Source organism: Pseudorca crassidens, chromosome X, assembly GCF_039906515.1.
Source record: "Pseudorca crassidens isolate mPseCra1 chromosome X, mPseCra1.hap1, whole genome shotgun sequence".
Taxonomy (NCBI): Eukaryota; Metazoa; Chordata; class Mammalia; order Artiodactyla; family Delphinidae; genus Pseudorca; species Pseudorca crassidens.
Window position 1 is genome coordinate 117,408,909 of NC_090317.1, and position 22,812 is coordinate 117,431,720.

General features: G+C 42.1%; 1 protein-coding gene across 12 annotated transcripts in view; it reads left to right on the forward strand.

Annotated features, from left to right (window-relative positions):
- Positions 1–22,812, forward strand: part of SH3KBP1 (SH3 domain containing kinase binding protein 1) — a 344,093-nt gene that overhangs the window by 209,291 nt on the left and 111,990 nt on the right. Inside the window, exon 1 of one of the 12 annotated variants that reach the window (XM_067724418.1) lies at positions 7,192–7,343. The exons of 10 other annotated variants lie outside the window; for them this stretch is intronic. In XM_067724418.1, the coding sequence (XP_067580519.1) occupies positions 7,329–7,343 (15 nt within the window). In that variant the 5' untranslated portion in view covers positions 7,192–7,328. Of the gene's footprint in view, positions 1–7,191; positions 7,344–7,790; positions 7,899–22,812 lie in introns of those variants that run through there. One more of the 12 variants, XM_067724417.1, reaches the window with a different exon arrangement.

The window sequence follows — 22,812 nt, forward strand, 5'->3', positions numbered from 1 at the left end:
CTATAGATACTTTTGGGGGAGAAATGACACCTTTCCGATCTATGAGCATGGTATATCTATTTATGTAAGTCTTATTTTACTTTGTAAAAATTTCTCAAGTTACATATTTATGATTTGTACACCTTTCTCTACCTATGTTATATTACAGTGTTGTTATTGATGAAGGCGAAGTTGGAAGATATAGATTAGTGTGAGAGCCAAATGGGCTTAGCAGTTGATCTCCAGAATTAGACAGCCTCACCCACCCAGTCTCAGCAATGCTGGACTCGGGCAGACCCATGTGAGGTAGAAGGGCCAGCTCCTTGGGGAACAGCAGAGAAGGCCAACTTCCAAGAGGAGGAAAGAGAAGAGCTGAGCTAAGCATGCCCAGTTTATTTTTCCTAAATTCACGTATCAGAGAAGTCATTTCACTCTCCCAGGAGAAAGTGAATAGGGAGATAGAGAGTTCCAAGAGTGTTCAGTTCTGCCCAGAGGCCAAGTGTGTCCAGAGAGTGTCCATTTGGTCTCCCTTTTTTTACATGGAAGGAAATATCAAGATAAGACAAACAGCTTTTCTAACAGCTTTGAATTATTATCATAAATGTTTGGGGGAAATATTTTAGAGATAGAATCAAGAAGTTTGATAGTATGTGGGAGATAAAGGAGAGGAAAGACTTGAAGAGGATGCCTTGGGTCCTTATCGGTTAGAGAACACTGGAGGAGAAAGGTATCTGGGGAGGAAGGTCATGGGTTCAGTCTTAGACTAGCTGGATTTTGAGGTCCTTGTGGAACCATCAGGTGGAGGCATCCAGCAAGCAGTTGGATAAATAAGTCTGGTGATGGGGAGAGAACTGTAGATGTAGGTATTGGAGTCATCCACCTAGAGATTGGGTTGGGAGACTGTAAGAAGGCAACCCAGACAGGACCTTATTCTCATGAATATGGCTTATACCTTGTCTCCCAGCTGTGGACCTGAGAGAGAACTTCCTCATCAGGCTGCTTCCCTGCAATCCCAGCCTGGCCTCACCCTTTTTCTGAACTCCTTCCCTTTTCATGAGTCACTCAGATGATCACTCCTGGCCAAATACTCCGGGAAAGGAGTGTCAGGTATTACACGTGGGTGGGTAAATTCCAGATGCTCAGGTGAGTCCCAGGACCTACCTAAGCTAATATGTCTTTATGTAGAATAATCCTGGCTTTCGGGCACCAGCTTATTCCGTGCTTAAGTGCCCTAGGCACAGCTAATCTTGGCCCCCTTAATTATTGAGAAAAGCAGTCTTTTTGGCCTGGGCTCTTCAAACAGCCGTATTGGAAAAGATATTTTTCCAGATTGGTTGTTTGCTCTATTGGAGTCCCTACAAAGAAATCCTTCAAGAAGTTCCATGGTCTTCCTGTCTTAGTTGATTTCCATTAGTGACTTCTGATCTCTGTCTCTTGAAATGATTCTGTTTTCTTTCTCTGTTTTCTACTATGTTCCACAACTAGACATTGTGTTTGTGACAGTTGCTTTTTCAGCTCTCATCATCTTGAATCTCAGTTATAGAACCACAGTCATCCAAATTAATGCCTTTATGATATCAACATTGTAGCTTTTACTTGTAACAGAGAATTCAAATTAAAATCATATATAAATGAGCTACTAATCAATTTTTTTAATCAGCCAAATTGCAGCAAGAGAAATTCTAATATCTTCATATGTACCTCAGGCAGTCTTTTTATCCATACTAGTAAAAATTCGTCAAGCTGTATACTGATGTAAAATTAAAACATGTAAACATTGAAAGTGATGATCTTAGTTCCTTAAAAATGAGAGATTTATGTCTCTAATCCTTTGAAGACTAGAAATAAGCTCTGGGGAATCCCAGAAGCTAATGATACATACTTTGACTAATGAAACACAACTGGATCGAACCTTGACATGATTATCTGAGACCTATAGTATTGGATGTCTCTCATAGTGGTTGAAAGATAAGATTTTGTGACATCTCTTGAGCAGTTGAAAGACCCGTGATTTTTAAAGAGCAGGTGGTGTTGAGATGCCCACTGGTCACCTGGGCTGAATGAGGTGTCTGGGATTTTCAGACTTGGGTTCATGTGTTATCTTTCCTTATCTAGGAGAAGTGAGGAGAGGGCCGGTGGTAGGAAAAGGGAACCAGAAATAGTATACAGGGTTACTGTTTGACCTATTAGGTACTGTTTACTGTTTTATGTATGTTTGATATATACCTTCTAAAACAATCAGCATAGTGTATTTTATTTTATTTTATTTTTTTGTGGTATGCGGGCCTCTCACTGTTGTGGCCTCTCCCGTTGCGGAGCACTGGCTCCGGACGCGCAGGCCCAGCGGCCATGGCTCACGGGCCCAGCCGCTCCGCGGCATGTGGGATCTTCCCGGACCAGGGCACGAACCCATGTCCCCTGCATCGGCAGGCAGACTCTCAACCACTGCGCCACCAGGGAAGCCCTGTTTTCTTTTTCTTTTTAAAATCAATTTATTTATTTATTTATTTTTGGCTGCGTTGGGTCTTCGTTGCTGCGCGGGGGCTTCCTGTAGCTGCAGCGAGCGGGGCTACTCTTCGTCGCAGTGCGCGGGCTTCTCACTGCGGTGGCTTCTCTTGTTGCAGAGCACGGGCTCTAGGTGCGTGGGCTTCAGTAGTTGCTGCACACGGGCTCAGTAGTTGTGGCTCGTGGGCTCTAGGGCGCAGGCTCAGTAGTTATGGCACACGGGCTTAGTTGCTCCGCGGCATGTGGGATCTTCCCGGACCAGGGCTCGAACCCATGTCCCCTGCATTGGCAGGTGGATTCTTAACCACTGCGCCACCAGGGAAGTTCCAGCAGCATAGTGTATATTCTATGAAATGTTTAATTGCAGCCAGATGGTCACCAAGAATCACATTCCCAGGAGGCCTTAAAATTGTGTTTTTAGGAATATAGTTATTAAGCATGCTGGATAGACTGCCCAGGTTCACATCCCAACTCTGCCTCTTCCTGGGACAAATTACTTAAGCACTCAATGCTTTAGATTTCCCATCTGTAGAATCAGAATAACAAGAGAACCTGGCCCATATGGTTGTTAGGAGGATTAAGTAACTCAAAAAATGGGTAAAAGTGCCTCGTGTAGAATAATCACTAGATTAACGTTAGTAGTTATTACTGTTGCCCTTCTGGTTATGAGAACAGAAGGAGTGTCTATAAATAGCAGTGCAGTCTCCGGGATCATTTCTTTAACTTTTTATTATGGAAATTTTAAAACTCAGAGAAGGAGAAATGAATTTTGCTCCGTCTGTGGTGGCTGTTTGTTTGACATCACCAAGTCTTCAGTATTGGCCATTGGGGAGCAAGTGCCATGCAGAGGATTTTAGGGCAGTGAAAATACTCTGCGTGTATTCTGTATGATACCATAATGATAGATACATATCATTATACATTTATCCAAACTCATACAATGTACAACGTAAGAGTGAACCCTAAGGTAAACTACAGACCGTGGGTGATAAGGAGTCAATGTAGGTTCATCAGCTGTAGCAAACGTACCATTCTTTTTTTTTTTTTTTTTTTTTTTTGGCGGTACGCGGGCCTCACACTGTCGTGGCCTCTTCCGTTGCGGAGCAGGCTCCGGACGCGCAGGCTCAGCGGCCACGGCTCACGGGCCCAGCCACTCCGCGGCATGTGGGATCCTCCCGGACCGGGGCACGAACCCGTGTCCCCTGCATCGGCGGGCGGACTCTCAACCACTGCACCACCAGGGAAGCCCCGTGCCACTCTTATGTTGACAGCGGGGGAGGCTGAGCATGCAAGGAGGCACAGGGTATCTGGGAAATCTCTGTACCTTCTTTTTCTTTTTCTGTGAACCTAAGACTGCTCTAAAAATAAAGTCTTAAAGAAAAAAAAAGAAAGTAAGTGCCATGATTTTTGAGCTTGTCTTTGTTAGTCACCATTGTATTTACAGTTCCTTGGAAATCATTAAAAACTATAGTTGGCCTTCAATAAATATTTTGTGACTGGATGCATAAATATGTTTTGTCCTAATCCAATCACAATCATAAAGGAAGACTCATTCTGTTTGGGGTCTGCTTGTAGTCTGGCTATAGATTTCCTCTTCCATTTGTTCATTAATTGGCTCGTTCCTTCATTCACTGAAGCTTTATTGAATGTATTTTATGGACCAGCAGTGGCAGCTCTGGAATTTCTAGATAAATGAGCTAAGGAATGGCAATCCATTTGGAAAGGGATTAGCTAGGTAGCATGTTTGGAGGCTGTATTAGCATAATGTGTGCACATTTTTCGCCTGGCAGGTTATTTGTTTGCGGGGGGGTCTGGTGTAGTTAATTGGAATGGAGTTAACACCTCCACTCCCACATCACACCTTGGATCAGCTGTCACATACAGACCTCTCATTTAGCGCTTCAGATTGTCCCTGCATGGGAGAGAAGTGGGTACGTATTAAAAGTGATTATGATGCAGGGGGAAAGGACCAGCAGAGCTCTGTCCAAAGCATCAAGGAGGATAGGGAGGAAGGAGCTGCTCACTTTTCCTGGAGGTCTAGAAGGAGGGGATGGCTTATCAGGGAGAACTTTTCAAGGAAAGTGTTATTTGAGCAAAGTGTTAAAAGATAACTGGGGATTCATGGTACTGGCAGTATGCACATGGGCAAGGGGAGAGTGTGGTGATGGACGAGGGCTGGGTTTGGCTGGCCTGCAGGGGACTTGGGGGCAGGGAGTTGGAGGGGAGCCTGACCCTCTTCCCTTAGGTCTCTGCCAGCCCACTCACTAGCTGCACTTCTGGGTGGGCTGGCACGTTGGTGGAGGGGTTCCAACGGGCAGTGTCATGATCAGATTGGCACTTTAGAGAGAGAACTGGGGAGGTGCCAGGCAGTGTGGACTAGAGATGGGAGAGGAAGTAGCTGGGAGAGTTGCCAGTCCCGGGGCTCTGTGGTTGATGACTAATTGGCTTGGAGCTCTTGTAGCTAGTAGCTCTTGGAAAGGGGCAGATGGGCCCACCTCATGCACACTCTTTGAGTTGGGCCGCCGTAGCCTGGGTTGGCAGCAGAACTGACAGAAGAGCCAAGTTTCCTTTCAAAGAAAACTCTTTTGTGTATTATGGAAAGCAAAAAGCCAGGAGTCAGCATTCAACTATCTGTGTTCATAGCTAGGCTAAGGATAAAGAGATTAAAAAAATTAAGCTGGGAGGGCATTGTTAAATACATATATATTTATACACACTCATGAACATCATCATGTGTGTCTATAAATCACATAAGGTATATTTATTTATGTATATATACATTCAGCAGGCTCATCTTCCTAATTTGTTTTCTAATAAACTTTTAACTTTAGAATAGTTTTAGATTTATAGAAAAGTTGTGAAAATAATACAGAGTTCCCACATACCCCACAGCCAGTCTCCTCTGTTGTTAATATCTTACATGAATATGGTACATTTGTCACAATTAGCCAATATTGCTTACACGATTATTAACCAAGATCCATCCTTTACTCAGATGTCCTTAGTTTTTACCTAAAGTCCTTTTTCTTATCCAGGATCCCATCCAGGAGACCACAGTACATTTGCTCGCCCTGTCTCCCTAGGCTTCTCTTGGCTGTGACAGTTTCTCAGACTTGCCATGTTTTTGATAACCTTGGCGATTTTGAGGAGTTTTGTAGGATGTCCTTAAGTTGACATTGGTCTGATGTTTTTCTCATGATTAAGACTGAAGTGATGGGTTTGGGGGGAACCACAGAGGTAAAGTGCCGTTCTCATCCCATCAGATCAAGGGTACATGGTCTGAACATGACTTCTCACTGTTGCTGTTGACCTTGGTCACCTGGCTGAGGTCTCTCCACTGTAAAGCTGGTCTGTTTTTTCCCGTCTTCTACATCAACTCTTTGGGAAGAAGTCACTATACACGCCTCACTCTTAAGGAGTGGGGAGTTAAGCTCACCTCCTTTAGGGCAGAGTATCTATGTTCGTTGTTTGGAATTCTTCTGCACAGATGATTGTCTCATCCCTCCCATCCTAATTAGGTTTTGATAAGGTGATTTCTTATCTGTCCTCTAAATTCAAAATGCTAATTCTCTGGCACTTGGATCACACTTGCCATTTTCAGCCAAGTGACATTTCCCACATTTGTTTTCTTGTGTGACACATAAACAGATCTATGTGTTATTTATCCAAGCAGATTGCAAATTTCTTGAGGACTGGGACAGCATCTTATTCAAAGCCCCTTACACGCTGCAGGTGGCTAATAAGTATTGAATAAATGGTTTTTAAATTAGCTTAATTTAAAAACTAACCATAGTTAATAACTAAAACTGGTTATCAGAGTCTCTGTACATGAGAACTGTGGTAAGGTGAGGATACTGTTGACGTGGCATCCTGCTTTGTGAAGTGGTCCTGAATTTGTAATAGTAGCTCATAGGCTGCTTCCTGTGTGCCAAGCACTTTTATAAACACTTTACATATATTACTTATTTAATCTTCCAGACAACCCTGTATCTTGGTGCTATTATCCCCATTTTCTAGATAAGGAAACTGAGGTGAACAGAGTCCAAGTAAGTTGCTTAAGATCACTCAACTAGGAAGTGGGCCAGCTGGGATTTTGATCTCAGACACCCTGCGTATAGAGTTTTGAACTCTTAACCACTGGGCTCTGAATTCATTACAATGGTAATTAAAATGGTATCTCATGTGGGTGAAAAGCAAGATTGCTATTCAAACACTTTATTCCGATCTGTTAGGTTACTACCGATGACATGGCTGGCAGCAATCTTGCTGTTTTTTTCCTAGGGGAAGTGTTTCTATAAAGGCATGGCTGCTTTTCCTTCTTCAGTTTTTTTCTTTTTTTAGTGAGTAATTTTTGTGCGGTACAACTAATTTTATTTCTTTAAAATACAGGCACTTTCACGATGGGCTTTTCGTATACAAACCATATTTTAGACATCTCTTGCTTCCCATCACAGTATCTATTGAAAGATAGGGGGCTTTTTATTTTCTCTCTGACGTTTTTAACCAGAAGTGCTTGCTGGGTCCTGCCAAATAAACGCTCCTTGAGTGTGTTCCTTGTGCGAGCGGTCACACCTGTGGGTCCGAGGAGGCAGCCTAGATTCCTGTGGCGACGTAGGCGAGGAAGGAAGACTTTTCTCGAAGCCACCCAAGCCATGAATCGGCCCTGGCTTCCTGAGCCATAAACAAATGCGAGCTTTGTTCTGCCCGTTGCTCATTTGGTCCCAAGTATGACTCAGGGTTAGGCTGGGTCCTTCAGGCTCCATGCCTTTGGCTGTTGGAAGGAAGTGGGAGGCTTCCAGAGTAGTTCTGGGACCTTTTCAAACTGAAGAGAGGAGGCTGCCTGCATGATGGGAGAAGAGGTATTTCTTTTTCTTTTTTCTTCTTTTTTTTTTCTTTTAGAGATGGAATAAATTCTCTTAACTTGTATCTTATCTATACTGTTCTGTTAACAAGATTTGTGATGGGTTTGCATTGGTAGGTTACAATGAAGGGGTTACCAGCGGGGACCCCCCACAGAGGGGGGCTGTGGATAGGCTAAGGAGCAACCTATAACGTGGAGGATTATTTTCTCAAGTCAAATGTTGCGCTGGAACTATTTAGCTGTTTTAACCAGCCCCCCACTTTGGTTAATCCGGCCATTAATTTTTACAGATGTTTCCAATTTCTCTGTGTCTTGGGTTTTCATGTGCTCATACTGCAGAGAGTAATTTGGATGGGCAGTTTGCACAAGCAGTAACTGTTACCCCATGTCACTGAGATGTTTAGCAATTACAGATGTTTGTGCAGTAAACAAATCCAGCTTGCTCTTCAGGTTAGCTTAGGAGAGAACACGTCCATGCAGAGCGCGCCAGCTGTGGGGCATTTCACTCTTGGGGGGCATGGACGTTGGAGTTTTCCTTGCGAATGGAGAAGCTGTGAGTAGTGATTTCTGGGTGCTGTTGAAGTGCTTTTTTATTGAGTTAAAGATATTTGGCTAATTTTGCAGTCCTGGACATTTATATTCGTTTGCTCATATACAGAGTAAAATAGAGACACTAAATTATTTGATTCTCTAAAAGCTTGCTAGTAATAGGTGCTCTGCTTTCTCTCTGTGAGTTGTTCATATTTGTCTACCTAAAAGCAGAAGTCTGTCATTTTCCAAACACAAAATAAAATTCCCTAAATAAACCACAGGGTAAGTAAAGCTTACAATGCGTCATATGTCTTCCACATTCCTGTTTCTTGTTGCAAAAAAAATTTTAAGGGGAGAGTTGATGGTATCTGTAAAATATATCTATGTCTTTTTCTGTTGCCTTTAACTTATAATATTTTCAAATTTTCAAAAAAAGGAAAATAGCATGACAGAAAGGAAACACATTGTTTTAACACATTATTTTAAGAGTAGGAGGACTTCTTGAAAGTTTTTTGAATGGTGTCTGTTGCTTGCCTAGAAGGGAGCAGTTGGCTAAAATAAAAATATATTCCTCTGAAGTGGCTTGAGAGAATTTTCCTATTGAAAGATATCTGAAACTTGCTGATTGTTATTATTGCTGGGTGTCACTGACCTGAGTTCTGAAAAGTAAAACACAGAATTAGGTCCTTATATGCACAATTCAGATGGTGACTCTTCATTTGGGAAATGAGTGAAGGCTTGATGGAGTGTAACTTGTGAAACGTGGGAGTCTTGGTAATGGCCTCTCTGGCTCCATCAGACTAGGGCCTGGAAATGGGGCAGGAAGGGTGGCCCCTGCAACCCTTAAAGTTAGTGACCTGTAAACTACACGTTGTACTGCTGAGTGCCCCCCAAACCCTTTGCTTGTTTGTTTCTCAAAGTGGAAATAACTCTGTTACTTCTGACTACAGGAGCTCTTTGCAAAAATTATTATAATAATAAAAACTCAAAGTTAAAGAATATGAAGAAATAAATAGAAATTGCCCTTTTTTTAAACATCTTTATTGGAGTATAATTGCTTTACAGTGGTGTGTCAGTTTCTGCTGTATAACAAAGTGAATCAGCCATATGTATACATATATCCCCATATCCCCTCCCTCTTGCGTCTCCCTCCCTCCCACCCTCCCTATCCCACCCCTCTAGGTGGTCACAAAGCACCGAGCTGATCTCCCTGTGCTATGCGGCTGCTTCCCACTAGCTAGCTATTTTACATTTGGTGGTGTATATATGTCCATGCCACTCTCTCACTTTGTCCCAGCTTACCTTTCCCCCTCCCTGTGTCCTCAAGTCCATTCTCTGCATCTGCGTCTTTATTCCTGTCCTGATCCAGGAATAATCGTAGTCAACATTTTCTATGTATCCTTCCAGACTTTTATCTGAGCCTGAACGTGCATGCAGTACACACCTCACTCCTCATACAATAATGAGGTCGTGTTCAATGTCACCTGTTTTTAAAACTTAACATATTATGGGTCCCCCTTTTCTGTCAGAGAGGTGTATGATCATTCATTGTCAAGATGCACCACCATTTATTGAACCAATCCCTGTGTGGCAACTATTTATGTTGCTTCCACAATTTTACTATTAAAAACAACATTCTTGGGGCTTCCCTGGTGGCGCAGTGGTTGAGAGTCCGCCTGCCGTTGCAGGGGACGCAGGTTCGTGCCCCGGTCTGGGAAGATCCCATATGCCGCGGAGCGGCTGGGCCCGTGAGCCATGGCCACTGAGCCTGCACGTCCAGAGCCTGTGCTCCGCAATGGGAGAGGTCACGACAGTGAGAGGACCGCGTACCGCAAAAAAAAAAAATAAATAAATTCTTATATATACATTATTGTACCTTCCCTGATTATTTCCTCTGGCTGAATTTTCAAATTAGGAGCTTCCAGGTTATAAGCTGACTTAATTCTGGTTGGTTTTGTTTTTAATGAAACTAACCCAAGTATATGATAAAAGATTCCAGCAGAACAAAGCTAAGGCTTTCTCAGTCCCACACTCAGCTTTACTTCCCAGTGGAAATCCCCATAAAAGCTTTCTGTCTACTCTTGTAGAAATATAGAATCTTTTTATTGTGGTAAAATATATATAATATGATACCATTTTATTCCTTTTTCAATGTACAGTTCAGTGGCATTAAATACATTCTCATCGTTATACAGCCATCATCACCATCCATCTCCAAAACTTTTCCGTCTTCCCAAACTGAAACTTTGTACTCATTAAATACTAACTCCCAGTTCCCCCTCACCTTAGCAATTACCATTGTACTTTCTGTCTCTCCAAATTTGAATACTCATGAGAGTAGGGTCATAAAATATTTGTCCTTTTGTGGTTTATTTCATTTAGCATAATGTCTTCAAGGTTCATCCATGTTGTAGCATGTGTCACAATTTCCTTCCTTTTAAAGGCTGAATAGCACTCCATTGTATGGATATATCACAATTTTTAAAATCATCCCTCCATTGATAGACATTTAGGTTGTTTCCACCTTTTGACTACTGTGAATAATGCTACAATGAACACTGGCATACCAACACCTGCTTTCAGTTTTTTGGGGTATACCCCCAGGAGTGGAATCACTGGGTCATCTGGTAATTCTCTTTAATTTTGGGGGGAACCGCCATACTGTTTTCCACAGAGGCTGCACCATTTTACATTCCCCCCAGCAATGCACAAGAGTTCCAATTTCTCCACATGCTTGCCAACACTTGAGATTTTCTGTTTTTGGGGGGGTTTTTAATTAATTAATTATTTATTTATTTGCCTGAGCCAGGTCTTAGTTGCGGCACGTGGGATCTTCGTTGCCGTGTGTGGGTTCTTTAGCTGTGGCATGCGAACTCTTAGTTGTGATGTGGGATCTAGTTCCCTGACCAGGGATCAAACCCGGGACCCCTGCACTGGGAGCATGGAGTCTTAGCCACTGGGCCACCAGGGAAGTCCCTTTTTTCTTTTTTTAATAATAGCCATCCTAATGGGTGTGAAGTGGTGTCTCATTGTGGTTGGAATTGGTGTTTAACGTGTGTTCGTGTTGCCTATCACTAATAGGAAAGGATATTATTCTTCCCATCTTAGAATGAGGAGTTGAGGAAGAGGTCTTCTGTCTGAGAACCCCCATGAACTAGCAGATCAGTTACACGATCCCAAGAGATTGCAAATTGTTTCAAGGAAGGACTAGTTCCCCCTGTTCCTGCAGCTCCTGGAGAAAAGATGAGCGGAGAGCCTTGGTGTTGCTTGGCTTCAGAGGTTTAAGGGTGACAGGACTGCGGCGTCTCACTTAGCCCCTCACAGGTTTATGGAGAATGGATTCAAAACCATTGTTTTGAGAAAAGGTGAATTTCTCTTTTGCGCTATTTCAATTCTAAATGATAGTACTCGTTTCATCTTACGTTGTGGGGAAAGCCAGTTTTATGATTGATTTGCTCTCCTCACTTCTGCTCTGGAATTCCTTGGGGACAGGAAATGAAAGTCCTTCTTTTTGTACATTGTTTGCCAACATGTTCATTTGCTTCAGTTGACGTTCTTCAGTGGGGTGGGCTGAGGTATCTGTACGTATTTCATTGTGGCCCTCTTTTGTTCATGTATTAACAATTATTTCATAATATTTATAATCCTAGAGTTTGCAGATGCTTTTGACTCCTGAAATTTAAGGGTTTAAAATTTTCTGTGTGGCCGTTAAAATCATCATGCTTCAGCACCTAGCTTGTCTTTTTCTCTCAGAGATTCTCACTGGTTGTAAAATGATGTTCTATGCAACTAGAACAATGGGATGGATTAAGTTTAATGCTCTATGAAAGCTGGCAACTTTAAAACAAGCTATCCAGCTTACTTTGCATGGTGATCTGTCTTTGCTTCCGTTGAAAGAATTTAGATCACAGAGATCGTTCAGTTAGTCAGCAACCTGTTTTGTATTTTTCTGTGGCATCTGAGGCCATTTAAAAATTATGACATGACAGCCTTATTCTCAGCTCAGGCTCTTGATGTTGGAGGCCAGATCCTAAATAAATGTATACCCATAAATGCTCTAGAAACACCTGGAAGCATAAGTACAATAACCCCTACCGACACCTCTAATAGAGATTTCTCTCTCTCTCAACTTGGGCTATAAAATGAACAGTTTACAAATTAAGAGTTTTCCAGAATTGCCTTACAAGCCACTTCTTCATCAAAAGGCTATCGTTAAGCCATTTCACAGATGGCCTGTGACTCAGGAGTGTCACCCCAATTAAACTCATCCTTGAACTTTTAGGAATAAAATAGGCAATGTTTGGAAAATTGAAGGCAGATACTTGGAGTCTCTATCATTCAGAAGCTATATTTCTGTTTTGCTCATTTAAGATGAAGAAGTTAGAAGTGGTAAAGATGGATTTACTGCCTCATTTTCTTTTTCTTCTTTCACTTGCTAAGCATTTTCACCTACCAGTGATTTTAATATGCTTTGGTCCATTTGTTTTGGTAGCATCTGCTCAGTCTGTTCTTTTTATTTTGATTTCTTAGTTGCGTTTCTCATTTTTTCCTTCACTAGAGGCAGCTTTTCTGAAACTTCTTGGGTACCTTTTCTTGACAATTAACAAAACTGATAATAAGAGAAGTAGTGATGTAAAATGTCAAGACTTTAAGATCCTAGAGTTGTCCAGATTCGTCCTCTTGGTACAGTGCTTAGCAGTTACTGCATTGGGAGAGCTGGACACGTTTTCTGTCTTATATGTCTCAATTTTAGATTTAGTTTCTTTTGCTTCAAACCCCAGTATCCCCTCTGCATTCAGGTGTTGTTAGAAGCAGAGAAAGTAGACTTGTTCATAATTTAGAATCCTGTTTTTTCAAGTGACGTGAATACAGATACTGCTATTTTTGACTCAGAAGAGGCTGAAACATTACAAAGCTGGTAACTCTATGCCCATGCATGGAAGTAATCTGCCTAAGCGATGCATGTCACATTGTCGATTTGCAGTATAGCGGTGAGCAGAGTGTAATTGATGGGTGACCTTACTGTGCTTACAGTCAAGGGTTATAGCATCTCTGACATTTTGGTGTAATTTTTGTATTCATTGCCCAAGAGCTCAAACAACTCCAGGTTTTTCTGGCTAGAGCCTTCAGTCATAGGTCGTTAGGCAGGAGAGGAGAAAAGCAGTTCAGATAAGAGATGACAAAAGGTCTTGAGAAACCAAAAGAGATATAGCCAGGTCAGGAAGGCATCATAGTTTCCAAGTACTAAAAGTGGTTTTATGGGGCCAGAGAGCAGTATGTTCGTGGGTAGCCCAACCCTGACATTAGTCTAGAAATTCTATGTGAAACGAAGATCTAACATGGGTTGATCGTCTTGTCATGAAACTGAATGACTAGAAAGAGGCAGGGGTACTCTAAGAGGCGATGACAGAGGCAATGAATGAAGATGGTCAAGAAACTAGAACTCAGGTAATTGGTCGGGAGTGTGGAACAGTGATGGTCACCGTGGCAAAGAGAGAAGGCTAAACAGAGTTGAGGAGGAGGTGAAGAATTATGTTGGGGGTGATGGTTGACCGTTCTCTGGTCCCATTGATGGCTGAAAAAAGGGGAGCCCCCTTTAATTTGAGACATGGTGCCAGCCTGGGAATAAGGGAGAAGTAGCCAATAGTGAGCACTGATAAATTCTTCCTTGTCCTGTGATGGGAAGGGTGTGGAAATCTTTCCCTGAAAGCCCCTGTAGATGGCCATCTGAAACCCACCTGTCTGAAATAGATTAAGTATAATAACTCAGGAGTAGGGAACGGGTTATAAACTCCAGAAGTACCATCACTGGTCTCTGTCCTCCTTCGTCACCATCTTCCGTGAATCTGTATTGTTTTCCCTGTGCTGAGTCTATAGCGCATCTTTGTGGAAGGCACGAAGAGGAATTGCTGCTCTCAGGAACTCAAACGTGGAGAGCACTGAAATGAACGTTCTCCATTGTAATAGAAAAGGGCAAGGAATTTCTCAACACCAGAAAATGCATCAATCGGGATATTTTCTGTGCATATTGTCTTCCCCACGCCCCCATAAAAAACCAAAATATGCCTTTAGAAAATAGCATATAACCACAAAAAGTGCCATTTAAGGAAGCACATGATTAAAATAGGTGATTTCGTGATTTTTGTTGTTGTTGTTTTGTTTTGTTTTTTTTGTGGTACGCGGGCCTCTCACTGTTGTGGCCTCCCCCGTTGCGGAGCACAGGCTCCGGACGCGCAGGCTCAGTGGCCATGGCCCACGGGCCCAGCCGCTCAGCGGCATGTGGGATCTTCCCGGACCGGGGCACGAACCCACGTCCGCTGCATCGGCAGGCGGACTCTCAACCACTGCACCACCAGGGAAGCCCGTGTTTTGTTTTTTAAATGAGGGTTTTCTTCCCCTCTATTTTGTGTGGTTTGGAGTCTTTGTATATGTTATAGAGAAAGACAAAGAGAATGGGGGAATATTTCAGTACAGGAAAGAGAGATCATGCCAAGTGAGTAGTGAAAGACATACCATTTGTTCGCACGGTGAAGATGTGCTTTGCCTAAAACTCATCAGGCATCGTAAAGAGAATTTATAGCCTTAAGAGAACTCTTTTTCCTCCAGACACTTGCTATGAAACTAAAGTTAGAATAAATGAATGAATGAATATAACTGGCAGCCAAGCACAGACTGAACTGAATTTTTGCTCCAACGGACCAGAAGTTATTCTACAAAAAGGTTCCTCTTAAAAGTGCACTTATTCAATCTGTCCACACCCCAAACTTGAATCCCATTAAAAAATTTTTTAAAAATTTTATTTATTTATGTATGTATGTCTGTGTTGGGTTTTTGTTGCTGTTGCGGGCTTTCTCTTAGTTGCGGTGAGCGAGGGCCACTCCTCGTTGCGGTGCACAGGCTTCTCACTGCGGTGGCTTCTCTTGTTGCAGAACACGGGCTCTAGGTGCGTGGGCTTCAGTAGTTGTGACACACGGGCTCAGTAGTTGTGGTGAGTGGGCTCTAGAGCGCAGGCTCAGTAGTTGTGGAGAGCAGGCTTAGTTGCTCTGTGGCATGTGGGATATTCCCGGACCTGGGCTCAAACCCATGTCCCCTACATTGGCAGGCGGATCCTTAACCACTGTGCCACCAGGGAAGCCTTTGAATCCCATTTAAAAAAAAGGAGACGTAAGAGGGAAGAGATGTGGGAACATATGTATATGTATAACTGATTCACTTTGTTATAAAGCAGAAACTAACACACCATTGTAAAGCAATTATACTCCAATAAGATGTTAAAAAAAAACCCACATCACAAAGGGGATGAGAAAAAAAAAATGTCAGGCTTGATTTTTGAAAGTACGTTCACATTAAGTGGGCTCACAATTTGGGGGGCCTGGTTCTCATCACAGTTGGTTTTTCTCACATTTGAGAAACTGTAATAAATTCCTTTGGTTTGTGTTTAAACGAGTTTTTGCTTGTGAAGAACTAGAGAACTGGTAGAAAACTGAGAACAGTTAAGCTGTGGACCCTGCACAGATAGGTCACACCTCTTAAACCAGTACTTCTTCAAATACTGGGAAATGAGGGCTCACATAAAAACAGTTACAAAGTAAATTCAACTCTTTTTTCAGTCCCCTTCACATGTATGAATAGGAATTCATGGGTTTAATTAGAAGAGCAGGAAATATATATTTTTGACTTTGAAAACATTTGATAAAATGACTCAATACTTTCTTTGGAACAACATTAATTGAAAATGACTTTATATCATCCACTTAATCACTGAGGATGTGAACTGATGAATAACTGTAAGTAAAGTGTGATGATAAATGACCGGGGATGCTCTATATATATGGGTGGTATCTTGTGAGTTACCATCATGACTCATTTTACATCTGATGTTCTTAACATCCTTACTAATGACTTGGAAAAGGAAATATAATGACACGCTAATGGAAGCTGCATGTGATTTCTAGTTAGGAGGTGTTGCAAATCAAGTCAGACCTGAAGAAAGGCATTAATAATGTGAAGAGGTGGGCCATCCTTTCCACCTATGTTAGTGTGTGCTATTTTCTTAAAACTTTGATTGTAAAAGTAATCACTGGTTTGTAGAAACACTGGAAAGTTGAAAAATATAAAAGAAAGTAAAAAGCACTATAATTGAATCACCCCGGGGCCTACACTGTTGACATTGTTTCATATTTACTTTCACTCCTTTTGCCATACATTTTTAACCGGTTGAGATCATACCACATGCATAATTTTTTTTCGCACACATAATTGTGTATTTTTTTCCACTCAGCATTATATATAATTTCCCATGTCATTACGAACTTTCAGTAGGCATTTCTTTAGAAGGCTGTGGAATGTTCCGTTTTGAGGCTCTAGATACCTAGAGGATCTGGGAGATCTGGAATCTGGTGGTTGCATTGACTCCTGTCAACACTACGTTTAAATCTCCAATATTATAGCCGAGAACACGGCACTTTCTTGAAAACGTAAAGGTAAGAATAACGTGGGAAAACCGTTTCGCTTTGTGGGCTGTGTAGCAGTAAGCATTCGTCAAGGTTTGTTGAAGTTAATGTACTACCTATAGGATCCGAACAGAATTCCAGTTGTCCCTTCCTTGCTGGTGTTGAAAGAAGCCTTTAAGAGCAGCGTTTGGCAGGAAGTCTTGGCCCGTTCCAGGTAGAGGCCTGTGAATCCAGCTTTTCACGTCTAAGTGTCTGTCAGTAATTTCCACTAGTGGCTTTAGAAATCTGTATCACGTGAGTTTATGGTCTCATTTGGCCCCGATTCCTGAACCGCCTGGGAGGAGTATCTGGCCGAGCAATTTAGGAGTTTTTCATCCATTGTTGAATGGATGCCGAGCTTTGTAAGAGATGGCGTGGGGTGATTTTCTGTGGTGGTGCGTTTGCTCCTGAGTATCAAAATGCTCAGTAAAAGGCTTTCTGTTCTCTGACAACGGGCCGTTTTCCCCAGACACACGCCTTGTTGTTTTTCCGTCGTTAACAGTAGATAACAGTTCGGACGCGGCCAGAAGCAGTCGGCATGGGCTCCTACTTGAGGGGCTTCTGGAACGGTCTTCCGGCCACTCACTGTTGGGCGCCACCTTAACCGAAGCTTTATTGACCTGAAAGCTCTGTGGGTTGTCGGCTCTGGGCCTTGTCGTTTCTCCTCTTTACTTTGTTTTGTCTGCCTTGCCTCCTGAGCAGCGACTATATGGCGATGGCTCTTGCTTTTCTTCCTTGATCTTTTTTCAGAATTATCACTTTCCTCTGAGCCCGTCTCTGCTGTGCGACTGTCTTGTAAAAGTTGCTTCATGCTCTCCAGTCCCCAAGCAAAGGAGTGACAGTTAACCTGCAGTTTTTAAAAGATGTTGTAATTGAAACAGTCATTCTTTGTAACTAGATTCATAAAGAGGCATTATGATGATTGTTTTTATTCGGTAAAATTCAATAACAGTAGTAATGGTTAAGCACTTTATATACATTTTTTCCATTTAATCTTCCAAGCAAAATCTATGAGGTACCTATTATCTCCATTTCAGGCAAGGAAACTGAGGTCTAGAGAGGTTAAGTAACTTGCCCAGGATCACATAGCTGCTAAGTCTGATCTTAGAGGGGAATTCCTACTCAAAACTAATTCCCTCTTACCACCAGATGCTGTCGTGAAAGAGGAAACAGGTTGATTTGTTCCATTGTTATATCACTCGTGCCTAGAAAATGCATTGCACACAGTACGTTCCCCATAAATGTAAATGTTTTGGTTGAATGTTGAACTTATTGTTGACTGCAGTAAATTATGAATATTTAGTACCTCTAGTGTGCAAGGCACATCAAAGAATACAGAGATTACCAAGACACTGCCCTTGCCCTCCTGCAGCGTTTAAAGTCCCCGTCAGTGAAACAGACACATACGTAAGTAGCCATGATCACAAGGCAGAGGGTGGTGAGTGCTGTTCTCGAGATTCAAAGCAAGTTCGGAGCCGGGGGGGGGGGGGGGGGGGGCGGTGAGAGAGAATTCCAGCAGTTGGCATCTAGGATATTTTTATGGAAGGCACACAATTTGGGTTCACCCCTCATTGTTAAATGTCTTAGTAACTAGTCATTGAAGTACCCTGAGTTCAATTTGATCTCTTTTTGAGAATCTCCATTGTTGGAGCACCTTGGGGTCATCTTTCTAAGTATTCCTCTGGAGGTCTAGAAGATGTAAGTAATGTGTACCTGACCTCTGAGTGTACTTTGGAAGTCCCTGTTTTGCAGAAGTGCGTGATGTAAACTTGTTCTTTCTAATAAAAATAAAATATAAAGATAATATCATTGAGTCTTTAACCTTTGATGCTGTTTTCTCTTCCATTCTTCTATAAAGCTGGGGAGTCCGGATGATTCAAAAAAGGAATAAGTGTTATTCTTTGGGAGTCTGTGGAACAGTTGATGAAAGTAAAGGATGAGTCATACAGGATTAAAGCCAGAGCTCTTTAGCATCAGCCAGATTTAGAGATTGTCTTTATGGGATCAGTAGGTTATCTTTCCTAGAAGTGTAAGGAGTGTTTCCCAGTAAGACTGAGGTGAGTTTCTGGACAAAGATGGGTTTGTTCTCCAACTCACCTCATTACATGCTGTCTGCACCCCCTGATTATTTTGTGTTGAATATTAAATAGCAGGATATCAGAGCCTCGTGAGCAATTTTTTGCCATTTTAGTCAATATTCCTACATAAAGAGAGGCTTGTAGGGAAAGAGGAGTATACCCTAAGCCTTTTTAAAAATTGTGGTAAGATATACATAACATAAAATTTACCATTTTAACCATTGTTCAGTGTACAATTCAGTGACATTAAATACGCTCACGTTGTTACGCAACCATCACCACCATCTGTCTCTAGAACTCCTCTCATCTTGTAAAACGGGAACTCTGTACCCAACAACTTCCCATTCCTCCTGCCCCAGCCCCTGACAGTCACTATTCTCCTTTGTGTCTCTGTGATTTCTACTACTCTGGGTGTCTCATATGGGAGGAATCATATAGTATTGCCCTTTTGTGACTGACTTATTTCACTTAGTGTAATGTCCTCAGGGTTCATCCATGCTATATACCATGTGTCCGAATTTCCTTCTTTTTTAAGGCTGGATAATAGTCCATTTTATGCCCTAGCCTTTTAAGTAGCAATTTTACTTGAAAACCAAGCAACAAAGCATTGCTCCAAGTATCACCTCTTTTCAAACAGTTTGAAACTGTTTCATTTCCTTTCCTTACTCTGAAGGAGAGAAAAGCTTCTCTGGAAATTTCTTTTGGGGAAAAGAAATTTCCCATTTTTGTCTCTAGCTTAAGACATTTTTGGAGACATATTTGACTAAACTGTTTACTTGAAATTTGTCAGATTAGAAAGATGCTTTTTCGTACATGTCCAGAGCTTCTTATGTGCCTCTGTTTTAAAAAAATGTTTTTGTTTTCAAATGGTAGATTGATTAGTGTTTTAACAGTAAGGTAACTGTTCAACACTATCACAGGCCTACTATTTTGTCACTAATGTCACCACACCAGCATCAGCGACCTGAGAAACACATCCACTGTGATTCTTGTCATTAGGATAGATTTTCCATGATGCTTCCCTGAGCCTGTTGAGCTCTTTTGCGTCTCTGGTCAGGGTCTGAACTTAATGTTCTTTGTACACCATTGGCACTCAATACCTCTGTAGAATACATATATGTTGACTCAAGAACATAACAGAGTTTGGGTATTTTTCCATCTATATTCACACCAATTCACAGTCACTGATTTATCCCTGTCGTGATTGTGGAATATGGACAGGTTGGCAGTCTGCGTGTTTCTCCAGCCTCTCTTCCGCATCCTTAGTTTCACTGCCTCAGTTGGATCATTGCATCAACCTCCTAATTAATTATCTCCTTGACTTTCACATGCCCTTTCCTTTCTTCTTCATTCCTCCCAATGCCACCGGATCATTGGTCTTAAAGTCACATGTGATCATGCCACACCTCTGCTAACTACCAGTTGCCTTTAAGATAAAGCACAAACGGTAACATTGGCTTCCATTTACCTTGCTGGCCTCCTGGCCCGAGCAGCTCTTCCTCCTTTCACCCCACCTACAGGATCCCCCCTTCCATTGTCCCCGTTCTGTGCTGCAAAGCCCCCATTCCCTGCTTACATTCTCACCTTCACTCCTGCTTTTCTTTAGCTCGAATACTCTCTCTACCATTTTCTACCTGGCAAATTCCTACTAATTCTTCAGAAGTTAACTCAAGCTGCATCATTGCTGTGAGGCTTATTTCCCCATGTAGACTTGTTAATGGCTCCTTTTCTCTTTTCTATGCACACTTTTATTGTAGTGTTTATCCCTTGGACTGTGATGCTTTGTTAATTAATCTGTCTCCACAGCTAAATTTTGAACTTATTTGAGATCCAGGACTCCGCCCATCTCATCTTTGTATATGCAGCTTCCAGCATAGATCATGGCTCATGGTAGTTCTAGAAAAGAATGCTGAATAAATGAATGAGTGAGTGAGTGAGTGAGTGAGTGAAAGAAAGGAAGGAAGGAAGGAAGGAAGGAAGGAAGGAAGGAAGGAAGGAAGGAAGGAAGGAAGGAAGGAAGGGAAGAAGGAAGGGAGGGAGGGACGGAGGAAGAGTGGTTGAGGCAAGCCTTCACTTTAAATGCAGAAAGGAAAACTGAATAAACGTGGTTTTGCCCTCAAGTATCTCATACACAGAAAAATGTCATGATCAAATGTGGGCTGCATGTCAGTAGAAAACATTTAGCTAGCTGGACTTTAGTTGCCCCTTAAAGGTGAGACAGGATTCAAATATACTGCAGGAGAAGGTACCATCCCAGGTAAGGGGGATAGCCTGGACTGTGTTGGGACTGAGTAACTCAAAATATTGTAGAGCTGGAAAGGATCTTTGTATGTTAATTGAATTCATACCACTCCTTTATTAGAAAATTAGGACTTGGTCCGTGTACGTACAGCCAGTTTCATGTTAAAGCACTGGATGAACAGAACTCGAACTGGCCCCGTGATATTCCCTGCTCCCATACCATCCTTCTCTCTTCCTTACCCACGCGCTTCTTAAATTCTCCAAATGCATCTAAAAGGAAAGCATTATTAATCAAAAGATAAAACTAATACTCTGGTAGAAGAAAGGCTTGAGATTTCCTTTTATCTGTCGTAATAGCAGAAAATAGCCTTTTGAAAGCGTACTGGCGAACTGTGTTTTGCCGAAGTACTATATGAAATGGAAATTTACTCTGGCTTGTTTATCCTCTGTGAATAAGATGATCCGACAACAAAATAGCATGCAGGCTCCTCTCTTGGGAACAGTGGGGGAAAATAGAAACAGCATTTTCATATACTGTCAGATGTTTGGAGAGCTGCCTCCTATGATTTTAATGTGGTCTGAATGTACATCCTCCACCTCATTGAGCACTTAAGTAGGTTTTGACTCCTCCTTCAGCACTGCATTTCCCCAGCACAAGCGGAAGCCCCTACTACACCTTCAAAAAGTTATTTTGCTTTGACAGAGAAAATCCTATTCCTCCTGTGAGTGCATGTGTTGGATGGTTCTTTCCAGCTTTCTAGGACATGGTCTCCTGAGGTATTCAAAAAGCAAACAAATAAACCAAATGATCAGATCCTGGCAGAAGTTAAAGTGCATGGTAAATTCTAGAAATTGGCTCAAATTCTTAGGTACATCTTTCTACTGAGGCACATGTGTCAGAGAGAGAGTGTGCATGTGTGTTTAATATACAAATATAAAACAGACTTCATATATACATGTTCAGTAAAATGATAGATACTGAAGTATCTATTGGACAGATAGAAAGAGTAAACCCTAGAAGATCTAATGGAAGCATCTAAGATGGAAATAGGTGTCTTATAGTCAAAGTTGGCTACTCATCTTAAGAGCACAAGAGAAAGATGCCAGCCATTGAGAGAGCTGCCAAGTTGCAGCTATCAGAAGTAAACCCTCGAATGTCTTCAGGGCTTTGGGAATTACATGAATAGCCGTTGAGAAGCAGTATATATTCTGAGTGTTTTGAAATAGATATGGTAAGGGGTGGTGGTGGAGGGTGATTAAAAGTTGCGTCTACAGGAGAGCTAATGAAGTGGCTTGAATTGGAGAATAGGATCCTCGTCTAGAAAACTGTGGAAATAGTTCCTGTGTTAGTTACAAAGCCCACAGACTGGGGTCAAAGAGGAGGGGATGAAACTGAAAGCAGGGACTGGGTGGTGGGTTTGATATGGGAAGGTGCAGTAAGAGAGTAGTCAAGGGTGGGTTCCACGTTGTGAGTCTAGGAGCCAGAGAGGACGAGCCAAGAGAATTTAGGAAGCAGAAGTGGTGACCTTCACCCACCTCTTCTGAGGACTGCTCGTTCTCGTGATGTGTCCATAGGTATCATAAGAAGTAGGACTTCTGTGTGCGGATAAGTTTAGAAAACAATGAGAAAATGTTAAGGATAAAATTAATCTGTAACTGCAGGACTTCTCAGAGCCTTTAATATGCTATTATGCAAGGATTAGACCAAGCATCCTGTGTTTCCCAAATTTACCAGATTGCGGCATTAGGTGTTTTGGTATTTAGTTGGTTGGTTGGTGGAACATCTTGGGAGTGTGTGTGTGTGTGTGTGTGTGTGTGTGTGTGTACACACATACCTGGATGATAATATACCCTCCAAGTGAGGGCCCTTTGATCATAATAGGAACCTGAGAAAATGTGAGGGAGCAGGCTACGAAGAGTATTTGGACATCATAGGCAGACAAAAGTCCACCAGAAACATGGCTGAGATTGGATTCTTCTTTATGGCAACCAATAATTAATCGGAGGTCGGGGTCATGTGCATGAGAACAGGGGAGTAAGGCAGGGGCCATAGAGGTCTAGGAAGACATCCTGGACAATGTGCTGTCACCAGAGATCAGCCTGGAAGAGCTGATACATGACAGTG